The sequence below is a fragment of the Myxocyprinus asiaticus genome, chromosome 48 (genome assembly GCF_019703515.2).
Source record: "Myxocyprinus asiaticus isolate MX2 ecotype Aquarium Trade chromosome 48, UBuf_Myxa_2, whole genome shotgun sequence".
NCBI lineage: Eukaryota > Metazoa > Chordata > Actinopteri > Cypriniformes > Catostomidae > Myxocyprinus > Myxocyprinus asiaticus.
Window position 1 is genome coordinate 752,516 of NC_059391.1, and position 21,640 is coordinate 774,155.

Sequence of the window (21,640 nt, forward strand, 5' to 3'; positions counted from 1 at the left end):
ACAGAACGAGCAGTATGGCTGGTGGCATTGTCATGCTGGAGGGTCATGTCAGGATGAGCCTGCAGGAAGGGTACCACATGAGGGAGGAGGATGTCTTCCCTGTAATGCACAGCATTGAGATTGCCTGCAATGACAACAAGCTCAGTCTGATGATGCTGTGACACACCGCCCCAGACCAAGACAAACCCTCCTCCTCCAAATCTATCCCGCTCCAGAGTACAGGCCTTTGTGTAACATTCATTCTTTCGACGATAAATGCAAGTCTGACCATCACCCCTGGTGAGACAAAACCATGACTCGACAGTGAAGAGCACTTTTTGCCAGTCCTGTCTGGTCCAGCAAAGGTGAGTTTGTGCCCATAGGCAACGTTGTAGCCGGTGATGTCTGGTAAGGACCTGCCTTACAACAGGCCTACAAGCCCTCGGTCCAGCCTCTCTCAGCCTATTACGGACAGTCTGAGCACTGATGGAGGGATTGTGCATTCCTGGTGTAACTTGGGCAGTTGTTGTTGCCATTCTGTACCTGTCCCGCAGGTGTGATATTCGGATGTACCGATCCTGTGCAGGTGTTGTTAAACGTGGTCAGCCACTGTGGGGACGATCAGCTGTCCTTCCTGTCTCCCTGTAGCGCTGTCTTAGGCGTCTCACAGTACGGACATTGCAATTTATTGCCCTGGCCACATCTGCAGCCCTCATGCCTCCATGCAGCATGCCTAAGGCACATTCACGCAGATGAGCAGGGACCCTGGGCATCTTTCTTTTGGTGTTTTTCAGAGTCAGTAGAAAGGTCTCTTTAGTGTCCTAAGTTTTTATAACTGTGACCTTAATTGGGTCTGTAAGTAAGCTGTCAGTGTCTTAATGACCGTTCCACAGGTGCATGTTCATTAATTGTTTATGGTTCATTAAACAAGCATGGAAAACATTGTATAAACCCTTTACAATAAAGATTTGTAAAATTATTTTATAAAGTTATAAAATTATCTTTAAAATACAGTGTCCTGAAAAAGGGACGTTTCTTTTTTTTGCTGAGTGTATATATATATATATATATATATATATATATATATATATATATATATATATATATATATATATATATGATGTTGGGCTTCATGTATTCAGATATAAGACAAAGGCAGGCCTGCACACAGTCGTAAAGCCTGACTGAGGCCTACACACACAGTCATATAATCTTACTAATAACAACCGCGCCAAAATAAAACAAAGGGAGTCCAAAACAGACTAAAAATCCCATGAAGCCTTGCTCACTTTTCTAAAGGACTGAACTCTCAACTCCTTTTGGATGAGGCGTACGACAGAACGCCCCTCAACCATGACATCATCGGGAGTAGAAATACCTCTGAGATCCTTCTGGGCAACACTTCCAGCAACTTTGCGTGCTGTGCGTAGACGCAGCTCATCGCTGCTCTCAGGTGTAGCCTCGTTGCACAAGGAAATAACGTACGACTTGAAACTGTGGCCATACAATCTCCATCTCGCTGGACGAGTTGAGATTACTCTGTGTTCCACCAAACACTCTAACAGATCCGAAAGAGACCACCGAGCAATCCGCATCTTCATCCGTTTGCCTGCAGAAGTGAAGAAAGAAGATTTCTCTTCCCTCTTCAACCAAGTTGACGTCGCTGATTTCTCCGCCAGCCTGCAGAGAATCAGCAGCTGTACCGCCAGCCGACAGAGCGAAGAAATGGCCTCCCGTCATCACCCGAGCCTCGAGGAACCGAGTCGGAGTCAAACGGCGGATGAACACATATTCTACCTGTGTCCTCACGTGATTCAAGTAAGAGGTTTACGTCTGGGCAGAGATAGAATATTATAGTTTGTTATTCTTGTGTATCAAGGTTATTGTTTGTACAGTTTACGGACCGCCGAGTCCGCTCATTGCTGCTAATAATACTCAAGGTATTAATGTAACATACTGTTATCACAAATAGTGCCCGACAGATATATCGATATGCCGATATGAAAACTTTTTTCAGAACATATGCAGAAAACAATGCTTTATTATTGGTGTCATTACGTAGTTTGTCCTCCGACTCCACTGTTTACAGAGCTGAGCTGACGGTGGCTTTGCAGACAGGGCAGAGTTGAGCTGTGTGTCGGTAAGTTGCTAACTAGTTTGTGAAATACATACTGGAAAGTTAATAAACAATGACCCCATCATTTTCCCTTTTCAGTATTACAAATATAACGTTAACCCTGTCCCTGACAACCATGTCACTCATGTCCGTTTGCTGTTAGCCAGCTATAGTTTGTCAGTGCAGTCAGTAATGTAGCAGATTGAAAGGTAAACATCAGAGTATCTTTTTGCAGCTCAGCAGACAACAGTGCGGTAGTGGATGAGTGTTGATTTCATGCAACGCTGTTACCTAGTTGGTGAGACAATGCTGGAAAGTAAAATAAACAACATCCGTCTTTTACTCTCCGTGACAACGAGCTTATAGCTAACTCGATAATCAGGTAGCTACTTTCATTGAATATTTCATATTCACCAAACTGTTTTTTTCAGGATTCACAGTTTGGTACCCCATTCAACCGAACTATTCCAGTCATTGCATTTATAAAATGTCATATTTAGAAGTCTGGTTTTCCATCGTTGAAAGTTTCCCCTGAACTTGTATAGCAGAATACGGTGTAACACCACTGCTTATCTGTTTATCTTGACTCGGCAGTATTAAAATAGTCAACATTTGACTGATACTAAACAGTACTACTGATGTTTATTTAGCTATTTATTTTATTTTCATTTATTCTTTATTTTAATGGTCAGCATTTGACTGATACTAAACAGTACTGATGTTTATTTAGCTATTTATTTTATTTTTATTTATTTATTTTAATGGTCAGCATTTGAATACTGATGTTTATTTAGCTATTTATTTTATTTTTATTTATTCTTTATTTTAATGGTCAGCAATTGACAAACTAAACAGTACTGATGTTTATTTAGCTATTTATTTTATTTGTATTTATTCTTTATTTTAATGGTCAGCATTTGAATGATACTAAACAGTACTGATGTTTATTTAGCTATTTATTGTATTTTTATTTATTCTTTATTTAAATGGTCAGCAATTGACTCATACTAAACATACAGTACTGATGTTTATTTAGCTATTTATTGTATTTTTATTTATTCTTTATTTTAATGGTCAGCCATTGACTGATAATAAACATACAGTACTGATGTTTATTTAGCTATTTATTGTATTGTTATTTATTCTTCATTTTAATGGTCAGCCATTGACTGATACTAAACATACAGTACTGATGTTTATTTAGCTATTTATTGTATTTTTTATTCATTCTTTATTTTCTCAGTGTTCATTTCTAGAATTTGTTGACAATGTATAATAATAATGTCAAATATTCTTTGATAAAAATATTTGTTTAAGAAATCAGCCTTATGAGTACCTTTGCATAGTCATATCAGTGCAAAATCTGTGAAAAATCCACATAGAAAAGGTCTGTTTTCATTCTAGCTCAAAAATTAACTATATCAGCCACCATATCGGTAATTGGTGAATTTTCCCTCTCTAAAATTGGTATCGGTCTCAAAAATCCCATATCGGTCGGGCTCTAATCACGAATGAGATTTGTTGTGTTGTAGTCCAACCACGTTGGACTGTTGTGTATTTCTGCCATTGCGGATGAGACCGGCATACTGAGTTTATCCATTAAAGAACCAAAGACCACGGGATGGTTTACGAGCCATTCACCGCATCTCTGAGTGATAAACTAACAGCTGCTTTCTCTCCTACAATCGGTGCCGCCACATTATTCTCTTTCTCTCGTACTAACCACAAACAAGCAACACCTCAAAAACATACCCGCACACACAATTGGCTAGTAGATAACTTGGTAATAAAGCTCAGCTTTGTCCCTAAGTTATTGTACAAGCGGAAACACGCAGTCAACGGGCAGACGCCATTAACCGGCTTCACTTCGGCCACATTCACGGCCATATTCTCTGGCCGGAAATCTCGCATGACGTACTCTGCACGAGAGTCACGTCCTCCATTTTGTGCACGTCACTCCTTTCACACACACACACACACACACACACACACATGTTGGTGCAGCTTTAATTATAAGGACTCTCCATAGACATAATGATTTTTATACTGTACAAACTATAGATTCTATCCCCTAACCCTACCCCTATCCCTAAACCTAACCTTCACAAAAAACTTTCTGCATTTTTACATTTTCAATAAAACATTGTTTAGTATGTTTTTTAAGCGATTTGAATTATGGGGACACTAGAAATTTCCTCATAAACCACATTTATAGTATAATACCCTTGTAATTACCAGTTTGTAACCTTAAAAAAAGTCCTCGAAAACCACTTAAACCTGCCCACGCACACACACACACACACACACACACACACACCTTCCTCTCATGTGTTATAGGCTCCATATCTAATCATGTCACTGTTTAGTTTGTAGTTGTAAGTCGGAAGTTTATTGACTACATTGTATTGATTATTAATTGATATTACTGCATCAATATACTTTGTTATATTTCAAAGAGAAGTGTTTTGGTTTGTTTTGCATACACCTGTGTCAAAGGCTGGCAGGGGATGTCAGTGCTCGGATTCAAGCCTTCATTGTTTCCTTTTGAATGTTGATGTTCTCCGGACGTCAATTTTCCTAAGAGAACAATCTAATATTGAGACTGTTATACTGTCTGGTTATTAGTCCCTGATTCCAGGGTGGTGCCCCGGCGATATTAATCCTTATTAATATTCTATTAGCTTTGATAATTGATAATTATCTTTGATGATTGTTGAATTTGAAGGATCAATAAGCTTGTGTTAATTCTAATCAATGTTCCATTGATTTTAATAATTAATGATTATCTTTGATAATTATTAATTATTGCTAATAAACAAACCCGCTCCTGAATGTAGCGCACAACATTCAACATTACAAACACAAATTACTTGTCTTTGTAAGCATACTTGGCAATAAAGCTCATTCTGATTCTGATAACAGTGGGACAAAAAGCGGATTTGTATCAAAACTCGGACTTAAAGTGTAAATGTACTTTTTTTTAAAGCTGTTAAAAAAGCACTGTTTTCTTAATTTAAATTGTTTTGATGTTTAATTGTTTTTGTTTGTATTTATTGCTTTTATTATTTTATTCATTTGTTTCATTATTTTTATTTGATTACAGAGTGTTGACTTGTCTTACATAATTACTTGAGAACTTCAAACAATGCTTACATAATTAAAACATAAGTATTATTATTTGTTGAGGTGTAGAGATTCGTCAAATGTCACTGTTGACTATGTGTATGTTGTATATGGTAGATCTTGTTATAATGACACAAGCAGATCTCATTCCATAAAAGTGTGAGCACCCCTGCACTAGGACATATCGCGATTTTCATTTGTGCGCTGAATGTTTACTTAATAACATTTGACGTCAGATGGTATCGGTTTTTGGAATATGAGCATTTTTCCCAGTATGAGTGCAAGTACATGAGCACAGTATTGGACCATAAATCACATCCCTAGTGAGCACTAGTCACTGCAAAGTTTGGCAAACTGTATTTAAGCAGACTGCAGTACAGTAAAAAGCTTTTTAAAATACATACACAGGGGGATTGGGATAACTGTTTATTCATTATGTGAGGGGAGGTCTACAATCTATATTTAATCACCACAATAGTCAGTAGAGTTTGTTTTGTCTCTCACTTTCACAAAAGGTCACCACAGAAAAGTGCCATGAACATTTTACAGGTTCAGTGCCCTGGAGTATCTTGGGGTTGAGTGCCTTGCTCAAGGATGCAATGGTGATGACTTGCTTCTTGTAGGAATCAAAGAAGCTTCTGGTTAACATGTCTGTGTCTTAACCCTCAGGGGGTGATGGATGTGCCAGCGCGTCCTGCTGGATTTTTTACTCATAACAGCGGAAACAATGTCTTGGTTACTGATGTAACCTCTCTTCCCTGATGGAGGGAACGAGACGTTGTGTCGATGTAGTGACACTAGGGGTTTGATCTTGAGAGCCCCAATCACCTTTGCTTAAAATAGAAAAGGCCAATGAAAATTGGCGAGTGGAATTTGCATGCCACTCTCCGCCCTGGACATACGGGTATAAAAGGAGATGGTGTGCATCACTCATTCAGATTTATGTTGAGGAGCCGATAGACAGTCCTGGCCATGTCAGCAGCTGGTTCAGTGCCGCGGCAAGAGGGACACAACGTCTCATTCCCTCCATCAGGGAACAGAGGTTATATCAGTAACCAAGATTTTGCCAGTCTGTCACTCACTCACACTAGGGGTTCCTATAGGAAACACAGCAGGCGCTGAAACATGTCACGAGGTACGGAAGAGTGGACACGGGCAAGCTGCTGTGTGCCTCGCAGTTTTCAATCAAATCTCTGCCTATCTCTCACAGAACAAGCTGCTGGATGACAATCAGTCAGGCTTTAAAAGTGGACACTCCACCGAGACTGCCCTGCTGTCTGTCACTGAGTCGCTGAGATGGGCGAAAGCTGAATCCAGATCATCAGTCCTGATTCTGCTGGACCTCTCTGCAGCCTTTGACACAGTCAACCATCAGATCTTAATCTCTACCCTCTCCTCGCTGGGCATCACAGAAACTGTGCTTGACTGGTTTAATTCCTATCTCTCAGGTAGGTCCTTCAAGGTAGCCTGGAGAGGTGAGGTATCCAAGCCACATCAGCTACTTACTGGGGTACCTCAGGGATCAGTGCTTGGGCCACTTCTCTTCTTTATATACACAACATCACTGGGACCCATCATTCAGGCACATAATTTCTCTTACCACTGCTATGCTGATGACATGCAACTCTACTTGTCTTTCCAGCCCAACGACACCACAGTGACTGCTCGAATTTCTGCCTGCCTGGCGGACATCTTGGCCTGGATGAAGGAGCACCACCTGCAACTCAACCCAGCCAAGACTGAACTCCTTGTCTTTCCAGCCAACCCTGCTGTTGAACACAACATCACCATGCAGCTGGGTGCAACTACAGTAAAGCCTTCCAAATCAGTCAGAAATCTAGGGGTAAGCATCGACAACAGACTAAATTTCAAAGACCACATCTCAAAGACTGCAAGATCATGTAGATTTACACTCTACAATATCAGGAAGATAAGACCCTTCCTCTCTGAACATGCCACACAACTGCTTGTCCAGTCACTTGTCATAACTAGACTGGACTACTGTAACGCTCTCAGTGCAGGCCTCCCTGCATGTGCAGTTAGACCCCTCCAAATGATCCAGAATGCAGCAGCATGTCTGATCTTTAATGAACCAAAGAGAGCACATGTTACACCACTCCTTGTCTCTCTCCACTGGCTGCCGGTTGATGCACGTATCAAATTCAAGGCTCTGATGCTGGCATACAGAACAGTCACTGGGTCTGCTCCAGCATACCTAAAATCATTTGTGCAGAGCTACACGCCCACTAGAAGCCTGCGGTCGGCTAAGGAACGTCGCCTTGTTGTACAAACACAAAGAGGCAGCAAAACACTTTCCCAGACTTTCAGCTTCATCGTACCACGTTGGTGGAATGACCTTCCCAACTCCATCTGTGAAGCTGACTCACTCTCTGTCTTCAAAAAACGACTAAAAACACATCTTTTCCATGAGCACTTAACCAGTCGTAAAAAAATAAAATAAAAAACAAATAATTCTGTTGCACTTTATTCTGTTTTGAATACTATTATGATGCTAGTGATACTTTGTAATACAGCACTTTTTATACCACTGTCTCCTAAGATGATTCACTTATGTTTTCCTCTTTTGTAAGTCGCAATGTAAATGTAAATGAGCACTCAACCACATCATGACCTTCCAGCAAGTTAGGTAAGGCGTCTCCCTAGTCCTGTTAAGGGGGGAGAGGCACTTACCCAAGTAGGCTACCAGAGGTGCCTTTCTTAATTTGCTGTTAAGCAATCTCCCACCAAGCACTTTCTAGAATAGTGCTGGGAAGTGCTCTTCCCTCTCCAGGAAGGAGAGCACTATGGAGACCACATCCTACCGGAGGAAGGTTAACATGTGGAGCATACCTCACATGGACTTACCAACAGGGAAGTTCACATATGGAATGATACCACAGGAGGACCCTATCAACAGAGAGGGTGTGCAGCACAGTGGCCGAGGCAGAGAAAGCTCTGACGAGGGGAAACACAGGGTTCACATAAGGGGAAACTGAACAGTGGAAAATCATCATACGGGATTACCAAGGGGGAATCACCATGCATGGAGCTCTGAGCACGAGCACATGGGCTCACCTGAAAAAGGGGAATACCACGAGTACTGGGCCTGGTGGCATTACTGCTCCGCCGAGTTCATCACCGAACAGTGCTTAAGAATTAAAGAGGTGTCCGGAGTTCACCGGGTAAGGGGAACTGTTGTGGACAAAAAGACGCACATTATCACCTTTGAAAAAGGGGAAAGGCGCATTGCAAGCGGTACACCGAATCGGTCTACCTGCTGTTACTGCATAACACTCGGGTCAAAACCGGGTCTATGCATAGGTTATAAAACCTTGCAAAGGTATTGGGTGTAGCCCCACCCGCAGCTCTGCATATATCTGCTAGAGAGACCCCCCCTTGCCAGTGCCCAGGAGAACGCAACACCTATAGTGGAGTGCGCCCGGACTCCCAAGGGGCACGGCAAGTCCTGAGACTGGTATGCAAGGAAAATGGCATCCACAATCCAATGGGCTAATCTCTGCTTGGAGACAGCTTACCCCTTCTGCTATCCTCCAAAACAGACAAAGAGCTGCTCCAAGCATCTAAAGCTCTGCGTGCAGTTCAGATAGATGTGCAGGGCGTGAACTCTCTGTAACATCTAGGTGAAAGCGTTAGGAGTTAAATAACAACAACAGCAGATTTTAAGCAGACTATAGTAAATTTACCAACCCCTAATTCACTCTTAAGAGCACTTTCACACCACACTGGCTTATGTTTGCAAGTTGTGAGAAGTCAATTGTTAAACAGAACCAAACTTTGAAGTAATGATTCAAGTTATTACTTTGGATTCTTATGCATACACACTGTGACAAAGTAGGATGCCTCACACGGGGCACCAATTATTATGTAGGGCTTTACTGGTTGTTTAGATCAGTGTTACTATCAGAAATAATTGGTAATTATTTCTTTAGTTATTAATTAATATTTAAATTAATTAATTGAATCTAACTCATTAAAACCTCATATGGGGCTCCAGTAAATGTAGTGCGCTACATTTAGGAGCAGGTTTGGTTATTAGCAATAATCAATAATTATTAAAGATAATTATTAATTATTAAAATCAATAGAACATTGATGAGAATCAATGTTAGCTTTTATTTTAATCCTTTAAATCAACAATTATCAAAGATAATCACTAATCATTAACATCGATGAAACATTAATTAAAATTAACACTAGCTTATTGATCATTCAAATTCAACAATCATCAAAGATAATTATCAATTATCAAAAATCAATAGACTATTAATAAGGATTAACATTGACCCTGGAATCAGGGACTAATAACCAGATAGTATAACAGTCTCAATATTAGATTGTTTTCTTAGGAAAATCGACATCCGAAGAATATCGATTTTCGGGAAGAAAAAAAAATGAATGAAGGCTTGAATCCGAGCACTGACATCCCGTCAGCATGACACAGGTGTATGCAAAACAAACCAATACACTTCTCTTTGTAAGAGTTTATTTATGCAGTAATATCAATTAATAATTAATACAATGCAGTCAATAAACTTCTGACTTACAACTACAAACTAAACAGTGATATGATTAGATATGGAAATCAAAATAATCCTATAACACATGAGAGTGTGTGTGTGTGTGTGAGAGAGTGAGTCTGTGTGTGTGTAAGGAGGGACGCGCACAAAATGGCAGACGTGACTCTCGTGGAGAGTATGTCACGCGAGACTTCCAGCCAGGGAATATGGCCGCGAATGTGGGCGGAGAGAAACCAGTCAATGGCGTCTACCAGTTACCGCATGTATCCGCTTGTACGATAGCTTAGGGACAAAGCTGAGCTTTATCACGAAACTATCTACGAGCCAAAAATGTGTGCCAGAATGTTTGTGAGGGGTCGCGTGTGTATGTGGTTAGTACGAGAGAGAGAGAGAATTAAGTGACAGCCCCAAAGCCGACTTCGCGATCGTGGGAGAGAAAGCAGCTGTTAGTTTATCACTCAGAGACGCGGTGGACGGCTCATTAACAGTCCCGCGTTCTTTGATTCTTTAATGGATAAACTCAGTTTGCCGGTCTCACCCACGATGGCGGAAATGCACAACAGCCCACTGTGGTTGGACCACAGTACAGCAAATCAAATTTGTGATAATTAATACCCTGAATATTAATAATGAGCGGACATGGCAGTCCATAAACTGTACAAGCAAAAACTTTGAAACACAAGAATAACACACTATAATATTCTATCTCTGCCCAGACGTAAACCTCTTACTTGAATCGCATGAGGATGCAGAATGTGTGTTCATCCGTCTTTTAACTCATACTCGGTTCCTCGAGGCTTGGGTGATGACGGGAGGCCGTTTCCTCGCTCTGTCGGCGGGCGGTACGGCTGCTGATTCTCGGTGGGCTGGCGAAGAAATCAGAAACGTCGACTTGATTGAAGATGGAAGAGAAATCTTTAATCTCTTCACTTCTGCAGGCAAACGGATGAAGATGCGGATTGCTCGGCAGTCTCCTTCGGATCCGTTAGAGTGTTCGGTTGAACACAGAGTAATCTCAACTCATCCAGTGAGATGGAGATTGTATGGCCACAGTTTCAAGTCGGACGTTACTTCCTTGTGCCACGAGACTGCACCTGAGAGCAGCGATGAGCTGCGTCTATCCACGGCGAGCAAAGTTGCTGGAAGCAAATCCCGGAAGCATTTCAGAGGTATTTCTACTCCTGATGATGTCATGGTTGAGGGACGTTCTGTTGTGTGCCTCATCCAATAGGAGTTGAGAGTTCGATCCTTTAGTGAGCAAGGCTTCATGGGATTTGTAGTCTGCTTTGGACTCCCTTTGTTTGATTTTGGCACGATTTTTATCAGTATAATTTATGACTTATGTGGGGGCCTGAGTTAGGATTTACAACTGTGTTAGGCCTGCCTTTGTCTTCTATCTGAATACATGAGGCCCAACAACACAACCCTTCCACGAAAGCCGCCTCGGCGTACTGGCATCCCAGACACTTGAGGCAGATTTCATGGGTATCTGGAGGGGAGAGATAACGGCCACATCCAGTAGCGCAAACGCGGAAGGACATCTTTAAAAAGATGCCAAGCATTTGCGCAAGCTCTTTTAGAGAAAATATACTCTTTTAGCACCTGCAGACTCAGGCTGCCGAAGCGCCCAGGGGAAGCACCACACTCGACTATGCGAGGGTGACCGCTGATATGCGCCGTAAAAAATCCAGCAGCATAGCAATATGTGAGAGGACGAACACAAAAGCATTCGGCTCCAAAGAAAAAATCTGAATGAGTGATACATGCCAGCTCCTTTTATACCCGTATGTCTGGGGAGGAGAGTGGCATGCAAATTCCACTCACCAGTTTTCATTGGCCTTTTCTATTTTAAGCAAAGGTGACTGGGGCTCTCAAGATTGAACCCCAAGTGTCACTACATTGACACAACATCGAGTGAGTGACAGACAGGGAAAACACTCCGTCATTTTTGGGCATACAAAAATTTGGGCATTTTGGGCATACAGATAAGTGTAAGACATCATTAGAGACTATAAAGGGTCTACTTTTATTTGTGTACACTCACAATAACAACAAAACCTTGTGCTTTTGTAAAATAAAGAAAATAAACAGGGTACGCTTTCAGCCGTCTCTGTCTCCGCGAGCATCTTTCTGAAACACGTCACAAAAATGAACTGAAACTCAGTGAATACTTATCAGACGAACATGAAACATATGTCTAAAGCAAGCTTAAAATGTCTACTTTTAAATAAAACAATTCAAATTTAAAACAAATATTCTCCTGCAATGTCATCTGTATGAAACTAAAAAGATGTACAGTTTCTCCTGGCTCGGCTAATTATCGCTAAAATGATCCCACCCACGCGCAGAGGGCGCTATTCATACGGTAATGTGCTGAGGCGATCAATGCAAATGGTAAACGCCCCCAACAATGCCTTAAAAAACATCAAGTTTATCATCAGATTCATTCACTTTCCTGTGCGTTTGGTAGATGGTACGCTGCACAGGTGAGGAAGCTCTTCAGATGGTCCTGGACAGTGACGAAGAGTTCATATTTTCCTCAGAAGAAGAGCAGGACTCCGACGATGAACGTTTGCATTTTGAAGAGTGACTTGATCCAGCCAAGGATACAATTTCAGATGAGTAAGTCTTTACTTACATTAGTTGACATGCTATTTTATATAAACGTGTACATATTTTACTAGTTGGACTATTTCCAGACCTGCTAGCCAGTATTCAAAGTACTGAAATTTGAAATATGTCCTAATAGGCAAGTTATAGTTACATTTAAATGTTGTTTCGGCTAAAGCAGGTATTTAAATTGTATGCTGTATGATATAAATATGATATGTAATATGATATAAAAATAATATGAATGTTTAGATTATATTTTAACTAGTGTTTATGCTGCCTCATTATCATCAACGAAGCTTGTGCTTGCAAATATCTGTTCGGGTGTAAATGTGTAAAATGTGCTGTAAATATGCCCATATTAGAAAATCAGCATATTAGAATGATTTCTGAAGGATCATGTGACACTGAAGACTGCAGTAATGATGCTGAAAATTCAGCTTTGATCACAGCAATAAATTGCATTTTACAATATATTCAAATAGAAAACAGTTATTTTAAATTGTAAAAATATTTCACAATATCACCGTTTTTGCTGTATTTTGGCTTAAATAAATGCAGCTTTGGTGAGCAGAAGAGACTTCTTTTAAAAATATTTAAAAATCTTGCTGCTCTAAAACTTTTAAACGGTAGTGAGGTCTAAAGTTTTTAAGTAAAGTCTTTATGTAAAAAAAATGTATAATCAGATTACTTCTTTTAATTTAAAAAGCTACAAAAAAGCTACAAACAATACATTCAATCATTAAGTCTCCTCACATTCATTCTCTCTCAGTCACCTGTGTGAATCACATCAATATTCATGATCATCCACGCCTCCTCGCATATGGCCTTTCTGATACTAAAAGTGTCTTACAAAAGTTAAATGACTATATTGTTTTGTATGAATGAGTGATCAGTATGGTTTTCACGTCATTTTGTAGCAAAAACTCTAGGCTCTAGTTCTCAAAAGACTTGTGAACAAATGCTTAGTATGTGTTATATGGCCTTATTTCAGTGACAAAAACCACGCATAAACGTTATTTTCTCAAAAATACAAACATGTACATACATGTTGCTCACATATTATTCTAGCCCAGTTTGTGCTGAATACAGTGTTATCAGACTTTAGCCATTAATATGTTTTTAAGCAACTGAAAAAAAAGCACAAATGTTAAGGCATGTCAAAACTTCTCCAGGGCCCAAAACACCCTCAGACCCCAGAGGGTTAACCACTACACTACTACACCACACCCATCGAGTTTCTTTTGTCTCAGGGAGAAACTGTGCCTGGGTTGCCTTTAAAAATGGCCTTCCTCTTTGAAGTAGATGCAGAGAAAATACTTTATATGAAAGCAAACTCAATCAGTCTTGAAAGTTCACTTGAGTACTTCAGGGTTTTACTGTCATCTGTGACTGTAACTAGATTCACAACAGGCTGAGCACTGAGCAGTATATTTTGCTAACAATATTATTTGTAATTTTGTTAGCAAATTATGACATGTAAGCCTTAAAAATTGCATTAAAAGATTCCAAAGCTTCACACTTCAGTGCATCTGTAGGATATTCCACAGTCCTGAATGATTTAGCAGAAATGGAAAAGGAAAATCCTCAGGGTCTCAGCAGGGCTCGCCCTCTGAATAACCACCACTAAGCTCTAAATATTCTTTTATCCACACTTTTAGGAAACCACAGACCAATTTGGATGTCTTTAATACCTTAACTAGCCTGTGTTTAAGAACCTGTTTTCTGAACGTGAGCTCTACAAACACTCTACAAATTGGCCCATGTATTCTTTGCTAGAGTTGGGCAGGGGTAACTACACATGAGGTAAGGCATAACTTTTAAATGAACTAATATTAGTTTCCAAAATGTGACTTTCCTCTCTGGGGTGGGAGGGGGAAGGGTTCCTTGGAAATGACACACTTTTTTCCTTGTCTAACCTTTGCCTTTATATCTCGTTGCTCATCACCTATTGGCAATGATATGTTTATATCTAATCCAGAAACACTCACATCATGCATCTCTGCTGAGATTTCTGAAGAAATTGGGCAGGAAAATGCCTTGATTGACAATCATTATGTACTGTCTTTCAAGTTCATTGCCTCAGTTCACTCACAGTAAGCAGTTATAAGGGGTCCAAGCACTGAAAGTTCTTCTTCTTCTTCTTCTTCTTATTATTATTATTATTATTTGCCATACATGTCTGGGCATCAAAAATTGTAAGTCCACGAGACAACAAATTTGGCAGTATGGTCTCAATGTTCTCTGTGTTACTTTATTTGCTTACTCTGAGTCTGAAGAACCTGGTATTTCCTTTGCCTCCCACCGAACATTTTTGTGATCTGAGAGCAGTTTTGTTGTATTTCATGATAATTTTTATTCAAATGAAAATCACTGAATCAAGACAACAAATTAAACAAGACAGACAGAGAGCCAGACAGATCGGTTGATATTGACTCTGTTAAAACAAAAGCATGAAACTCTTTGAAAGCAGACATGAGTCAGACTCACCATATGGCCAGGCCGTCCCCTGGGCCAGCAAGAGGAAGATGATTAGGTGGGTGATGCAGGGCCGTGAGCTGCGGGTCGATGGGCACTGGCTGTGCCCCTGCTGCTTTCCAGATAAACACATGCTGTAGTCTCAAGCTCTGTTTACTCACTGAGCTCAGTTGCTTTGACATCACCTCTCCTTTTTACTTCCCTCCCTCCTCACCCATTCTCTTTCTCTCCCTTGCTCTTTCTCCCACTAACAGACTCCCTCAATGTCTCTCTGTGTCTCAGTCCTCTTTTATTTCTTCAGCCCTGTAAACCGTCAGCAGAGTCTGTCTTCTCATTTTCCTCTCTTTAAAATCACTAAACTCAAAGAGAAAGTCTTTCTCACATTCTTTCTGTTCTTCTCTCTCTCTCTCTCTCTCTCTCTCTCTCTCTCTCTCTCTCTCTCTCTTTCTCTCTCCCCTCTCTTCCTCCCTTGGTTTCAGGTTTCAGAGTCCAGCCTCAAATGGGTCTCCACTAATGAAAGCTCCTAAAATCACAGCTGCTCACTCTTTCATAATAAACTAGCAGAGCTACATATATTTCTATTCTATTCTTTTTAACAGAATACAGCTTAAGGGTTTCCAAGCCTAAAAGATCATGAGCTGGGTTTCCATCCAAGTATTTGTATGCAATTTTTTTATATTGCTTAAAAAATGCTGAATAGGCATATAAAAAACATATCCACTTGCTTGAGGTGGATACAATTTTGGTTCAATGCAAAGATGTGCATAAATTACAATGGAAACACGTTTACTGAATGAATGAATGAATGCGCATCAAAAAAGTCACATGAGTTTGCCTCAATAAGTCATGTGATGAATAAATGTGTCATAACTGGACTAACCAGTGGACCAATATCATCCATTTTGTGCAAATATACCTATATTCCTGGAAGTGAAGATTTTGTTTTCTTGAACACATGGGCTAAACGCTGCTTTATTCGCAAATTATTTTAGCAAAGCACTGCATAAATTAAACTCGTAACTTGGATGGAAACATGACTATAGATTTGTTAGTCTTGCATAGCCAGACTTTTGCCCACTTCAACATAATACAGCCAACTAATGTTTTGCTTTGTTTTTACAGGCACTTTACAGACAGGTTTATCTAAAATTTATATTACCACAATAAAAAACCTGCATGAAATCTTATTCAAATAATTGCATAGCAGTATTGTTCAAACTGGAACTGTCGATTACAGATTTAATTAAGATTAATCCTCATCAAGACCTGTTGAAATCCTGCAGTTCTCAAAATTTACAGAGTGTATTAATGATATCAAAGACTAGATGGCTAAAAATTTCCTTCTATTAAATTTTGACAACACTGAAGTATAAGTTATTGGACCAAAACACAAACATACAGTGCTGTGAAAAAGTAGTTGCCCCCAATTTTTTGTGTATATCTCATACTAAATTGTTTCAAAAATTCAAACAAAAACACATCCAGTGGAGTCGCGTGGCGCCATGCGAGGGTCAGACATGTGAACGACGAGCTCTGCGCACTTTGCTAGTTTTTCATTCTTTTTGTATCATATACACCCTGATACATAACTGCTCTAAGAAGTCAACATGTCAAAGAATCTGATACCTCAGACAGGCCAGCAGACCAGGGACTCAGTTTGGACGGTGCGGCGGGAGAAATTTAGCGGCAACTGGCGAGCATGTCTGTAATGCTGACGAAAGTCGTAGCGGACCTGGAGGATCTGGCTATAATATATCAATCAATTACGGCGATGGAGGCGAAATTCTCTGAGTTGGTTACAAGAATCGCGGATGTCGAGAGACGGATCGATTATCTGGAGTCATCGGAGAGAGAATTAGCTGATAATCCGCTAGCAACCAAGATAGACTTGAAACGCATTTGGGAAAAACTGGAGGATTTGGAGAATCGTAATTGGTGAAACAACATCTGAATTGTTGGAATTCCTGAGCATGAGGAAGGTCAAGATATGATGAAATTCCTAGTCTGCTCGACATAACAGGCCATAAGCTGGAAATTGAGCAAGCTCACAGAGTCCCGGCTTGGAGATCGGCTGAGGGAGACAGGCCTCGATCAATTCTGGCCAAATTTTTGAGATCATCCGATAAAGATCTTGTGTCACACAAGGCGAGGAGTAAAGGAAGGCTTTCTTGGAAGAACCACAGCATTTTCTTTTTCCCAGACTTTGACAATTCGACAAGAGAGAAACATGATCGATTCAAGGAATGCAAGAAACTCTTACATCAACGGAAGATCGCTTTTGCACTGATGTTTCCGGCCAAACTGAGAATAGATACTAAAGATGGCCGCAAAGTATTTACACGCCCACAGCAAGCGATGTCTTTCATAGAGACAATGGTGTGAGTAAGCCATTTGGTGAGTTTCATGTGGCCCCCAAGGGAGCTTGTCTCGCTGAACATGGACTGGACTGTCTGAAGAAGCTGGGCACCTTTTTCTTTCTTTTTGTGTTGGAAATCAAGCTTGAAATCATTTTCATGCCTAGAGATTGTAATGGCAAGATATTCAGTGAAAATGAGTTACAAATTTGTTAGGACATGGATTTAACCACTGTAGTAGTATGGATAACTTTCTGCTCCCTTAATGTGCTTTTTGTAGCTTGAAATGTCTGGCCACCATTCACTTGTATTGAATTGACCTATAGAGCTGAAATATTCTTCTAAAATCTTTGTAAGTGTTCTGTAGATGAAAGAAAGTCAAACACATTTGGGATGGCATGAGGGTAAGTAAATGGGCAGCAACATCTCCTCATCACTGACCCTCAACACTGGAGCCCCGCAGGGTTGTGTTCTCAGCCCACTCCTGTATTCTCTGTACACACATGATTGTGTGGCAACACACAGCTCCAATGCCATCATTAAGTTTGCTGATGATACGACGGTGGTAGGTCTGATCACTGACAATGATGAAACAGCTTACAGAGAGGAGGTGCACACTCTGACACACTGGTGTCAGAAGCACAACCTCTCCCTCAACGTCAATAAGACAAAGGAGCTTGTGGTGGACTTCAGGAAAAGAGAAAGCGAACACAGCCCCATCACCATCAATGGAGCACCAGTGGAGAGAGTCAGCAGCTTCAAGTTCCTGGGTGTCCACATCACTGAGGAACTCACATGGTCGGTCCACACTGCAGCCATTGTGAAGAAGGCTCATCAGCGCCTCTTCTTCCTGAGATGGCTGAGGAAGTTTGGAATGAACCGCCACATCCTCACATGGTTCTACACCTGCACTGTAGAGAGCATCCTGACTGGCTGCATCTCCACCTGGTACGGCAATAGCACCACCCACAACCGCAAATCCCTGCAAAGGGTGGTGCGAACTGCCAGACACATAATCGGATGTGAGCTTCCCTCCCTCCAGGACATATATACCAGGCGGTGTGTGAAAAAAGCTCGGAGGATCATCAGAGACTCCAGCCACCCGAGCCATGGGCTGTTCTCACTGCTACCATCAGGCAGGCGGTATCGCAGCATCAGGTCCCGCACCAGCCGACTACATGACAGCTTCTTCCCCCAAGCAATCAGACTTTAGAACTCTTGATCTCTCACGATCAAATACATCAGCATTGCACTTTATTACTCTTATTATCTCACACCAGACCGTCATAAATTATATTCTCTCTTAACAAAACACTGGCAACTTACTATCAACCGACAGCCTGAATGTCAATACAATACAATACAACCTACTGTATATTTTATATATACTATATATACTATTTTTATTGTATAATGTGTATTCTATATTGTGTGTATTGTATACTGTACATTGTATGTTATTATTTGTATATTGTGTTGTGTGTAATTATGTGTATATTAGATTTTAAATTGTGTTGTGTAAATCTGATGTTTATTGTAAATTGGTATGTGTCTCATCACTGTCACAACTACTATGTTGCTCGGAACTGCACCCAAGAATTTCACACACTATTGCATTTGTGTATATGGTTGTGTGACAATAAAAGTGATTTGATTTTGATTTTGATTTTTTAAATGATGAGCACTACCAATCAAATAAGTTGCAATGGGTTTAATGAACTGTTCCGTAATTTATGCAATTAACATGTAGTTATGATACTTAAGTAAAAGTAATATCAGTTACTTTAATACTTTTACTTAAGTCATTTTCTCGTGAGCTACTTTAACTTTTACTTGAGTCAATTTCCATGAAGGTAAATTTACTTTTACTCAAATATGACAAATGGATACTTTATACAACACTGCCACAGGGTATTTGCATGCCCACAGCAAGCAATATCTTTCATAAAATCCATGGACTGAGGAAGTCATGGTGTGTTTCTCACATTGCCTCCAAGTGTGCTTGTCTCGCTGAACATACACTTGACTGTCTGAGGAAGCTTGGTGCCTTTTTTGTTTCTTTTTGTGCTGGTTCCACCTAGCGGCTGGAGTTTGTTTTGTGGAATAACACTCCTTTTATTACAGTTATAGATGAATCTGCATGTTCCTTGTGTTTATGCCTCCTATTGGTTGGAGTCTGTTTTGTGGAGTATTTTTTGCAGGACATTGGAAGGATTAGGTCATCTGCTTCATTCATGAACAGCTGGCTCACTGAACATTCGTTTGACTGTCCGAGGAAACTGAACTGATTTTGTGTGTGTGTGTGTGTGTGTGTGTGTTTGTGTGTGTGTGTGTGTGTGTGTGTGTGTGTGTGCTGGTTCCGCAAGAAGCTGGAGTTTGTTTTGTGGAGTAACACAACTTTGATACAGTTTTCTGAATGAATCTACACATTTTTTGTGTTTATTCTGCCTGTTGGCTGGAGTTTGTTTTATAGATTTTTTTCTGTTATGTAATTCTGTCTCACAAAATTTGTATAGAAGCACCAGACTTGAGCAATCTGACGGCAAAGTTATCGCGGGTGCTCTCGTAGGCGTACATGGAGTGTTTGAGTTTTGAGGGATGGACACCGGTTGCTGCTGTTGTGCACAGGGTTAATGCGCATGTCTTTCTTTTTTCTGTTTGTTTTGTTCTGGGGAAAGTTCAGGGGTTGATTGTTGCACCAATGTGGAATATGGTCTTTATAATTGTATTTTTGACACAAAATCAAATTTTTCTAATATGTCAAAATGTCAGATTTGAATATGAGTGGATTATCTCTCTCCACGTGGAATGTGAATGGGTTGGGGCACCCCATAAAAAGAAGGAAAGTTATTTCCTTCATAAATATGATATAGTGTTTCTTAAAGAAACGCATCTTTCCCCGCAGAAAGCTGAAAAATTTGGGAAGATATGGGGTGGACATGTTTTCTTTAGTGCTGGTAAGAGCAGGGGAGTCAATACACTGATAAGTAAACATCTACAATTCAAATGTCTCAAACAGAATAAAGATCAATTATAGTTTTAGCGGAAATTCAGGGGCAAAGTTTGATTTTGGCTAATATTTACTATAATTTTTTTTCATCAGTCCATAAGATCTATTCTAGAATAGATTTTATAGATATATATATATATATATATATATATATATATATATATATATATATATATATATATATATATATATATATCTAAGTCCCTCATTTCATCTGTTGTTGATTGCTCAATTGGAAACATTTTAGTCTCAGATCACGCCCTGGTGAGTTTAGAGGTGTTGCCACAAACGGAGAAAAAGAAATCATATAGTTGCGCTTTAATGTATCGCTTTTGCAAAATCTTGAATTCCAACAAATGTTAAAGGCTGAAATTAATGTTTATATGGAGACTAACTTGTCCTCAGTATCCTCAGTGGGCGTGGCTTAGGAGGCACTTAAGGCAGTTCTTAGGGGTTGGATCATACAGTATGACTCATTCATCAAAAAGTCCAAGGCACGAGAACTCATGGAGTTGAAAGGGAATATTAAAAGTGCAGAGGCAGAGCTGAAATGCTGAATGTTGTCTGATGGCCTCAGAGAATTGACCCGATTGACATATAGATATAATACTATTTTGTCACGAAAGGTGGAGTTTTGGCTATTCAGGGCAAGACAGTCATACTTTGAGTCGGGGACAAAGCAGGGAAGCTTTTGGCTAGATATATAAAGCCGAGAGAGTCTTTTTCTACCATTCCCTCAGTGAAATCTGCTGGTGGTGAAATTTTTACCTCTCATTTAACTCATTTTTGCCATTGATATTAATAATGCTTTTAAAGAATTCAATCTTGATATTTATAGTTCCACATCTTCATCTACTGATGAAGATATTAGAAACTTTGTGGAACCATTAGAGCTCCCTAAACTGACGACTGCACAAAACAATTCTCTTGATTCTGAGATAAACTTGGAGGAGCTTGACGAGGTCATTAAGGCCCTGTCTACAGGCAAGGCTTTGGGGCCAGATGGCTTTGCCGCTGATTTTTTTAGATCTTATGCTACAGAATTGGCTCCACTTTTGCTAGAAGTTTATATGGAATCATTAAAAAATGGAAAGCTTCCGCCAACCATGACACAAGCACAGATTAGTCTGATACTTAAAAAGGACAAAGATCCAAGCGAGGTTTGGCTAACCAATTGAGTAAAGTTATGACATCTCTTATACATATAGATCAGGTGGGGTATATTCGGGGCCGCAGTTCTTCTGATAACATTAGGCATTTCATCAATATCATGTGGTCAGTGGCGAATGATCAGACTCCGGTCGCTGCCATATCACTTGACGCTGAAAAGGCGTTTGATATGGTAGAATGGGATTATCTTTTTAAGATTTTGGAAATATACGGGTTCAGGAATTCTTTTATTGGATGGATTAAGGTACTTTATAGACACCCG

General features: G+C 40.2%; 1 protein-coding gene across 3 annotated transcripts in view; it reads right to left on the reverse strand.

Annotated features, from left to right (window-relative positions):
- The window catches only part of pamr1b (peptidase domain containing associated with muscle regeneration 1b), a 143,798-nt gene extending 128,636 nt beyond the window's left edge, over nucleotides 1-15,162 (reverse strand). For 2 of the 3 annotated variants that reach the window (XM_051692034.1, XM_051692032.1), the window contains exon 1: nucleotides 14,857-15,155. In XM_051692034.1, the coding sequence (XP_051547994.1) occupies nucleotides 14,857-14,977 (121 nt within the window). In that variant the 5' untranslated portion in view covers nucleotides 14,978-15,155. Of the gene's footprint in view, nucleotides 1-14,856 lie in introns of all 3 variants that reach the window. The other variant, XM_051692035.1, reaches the window with a different exon arrangement.
- Between the last annotated feature and the right edge of the window lie 6,478 nt (nucleotides 15,163-21,640).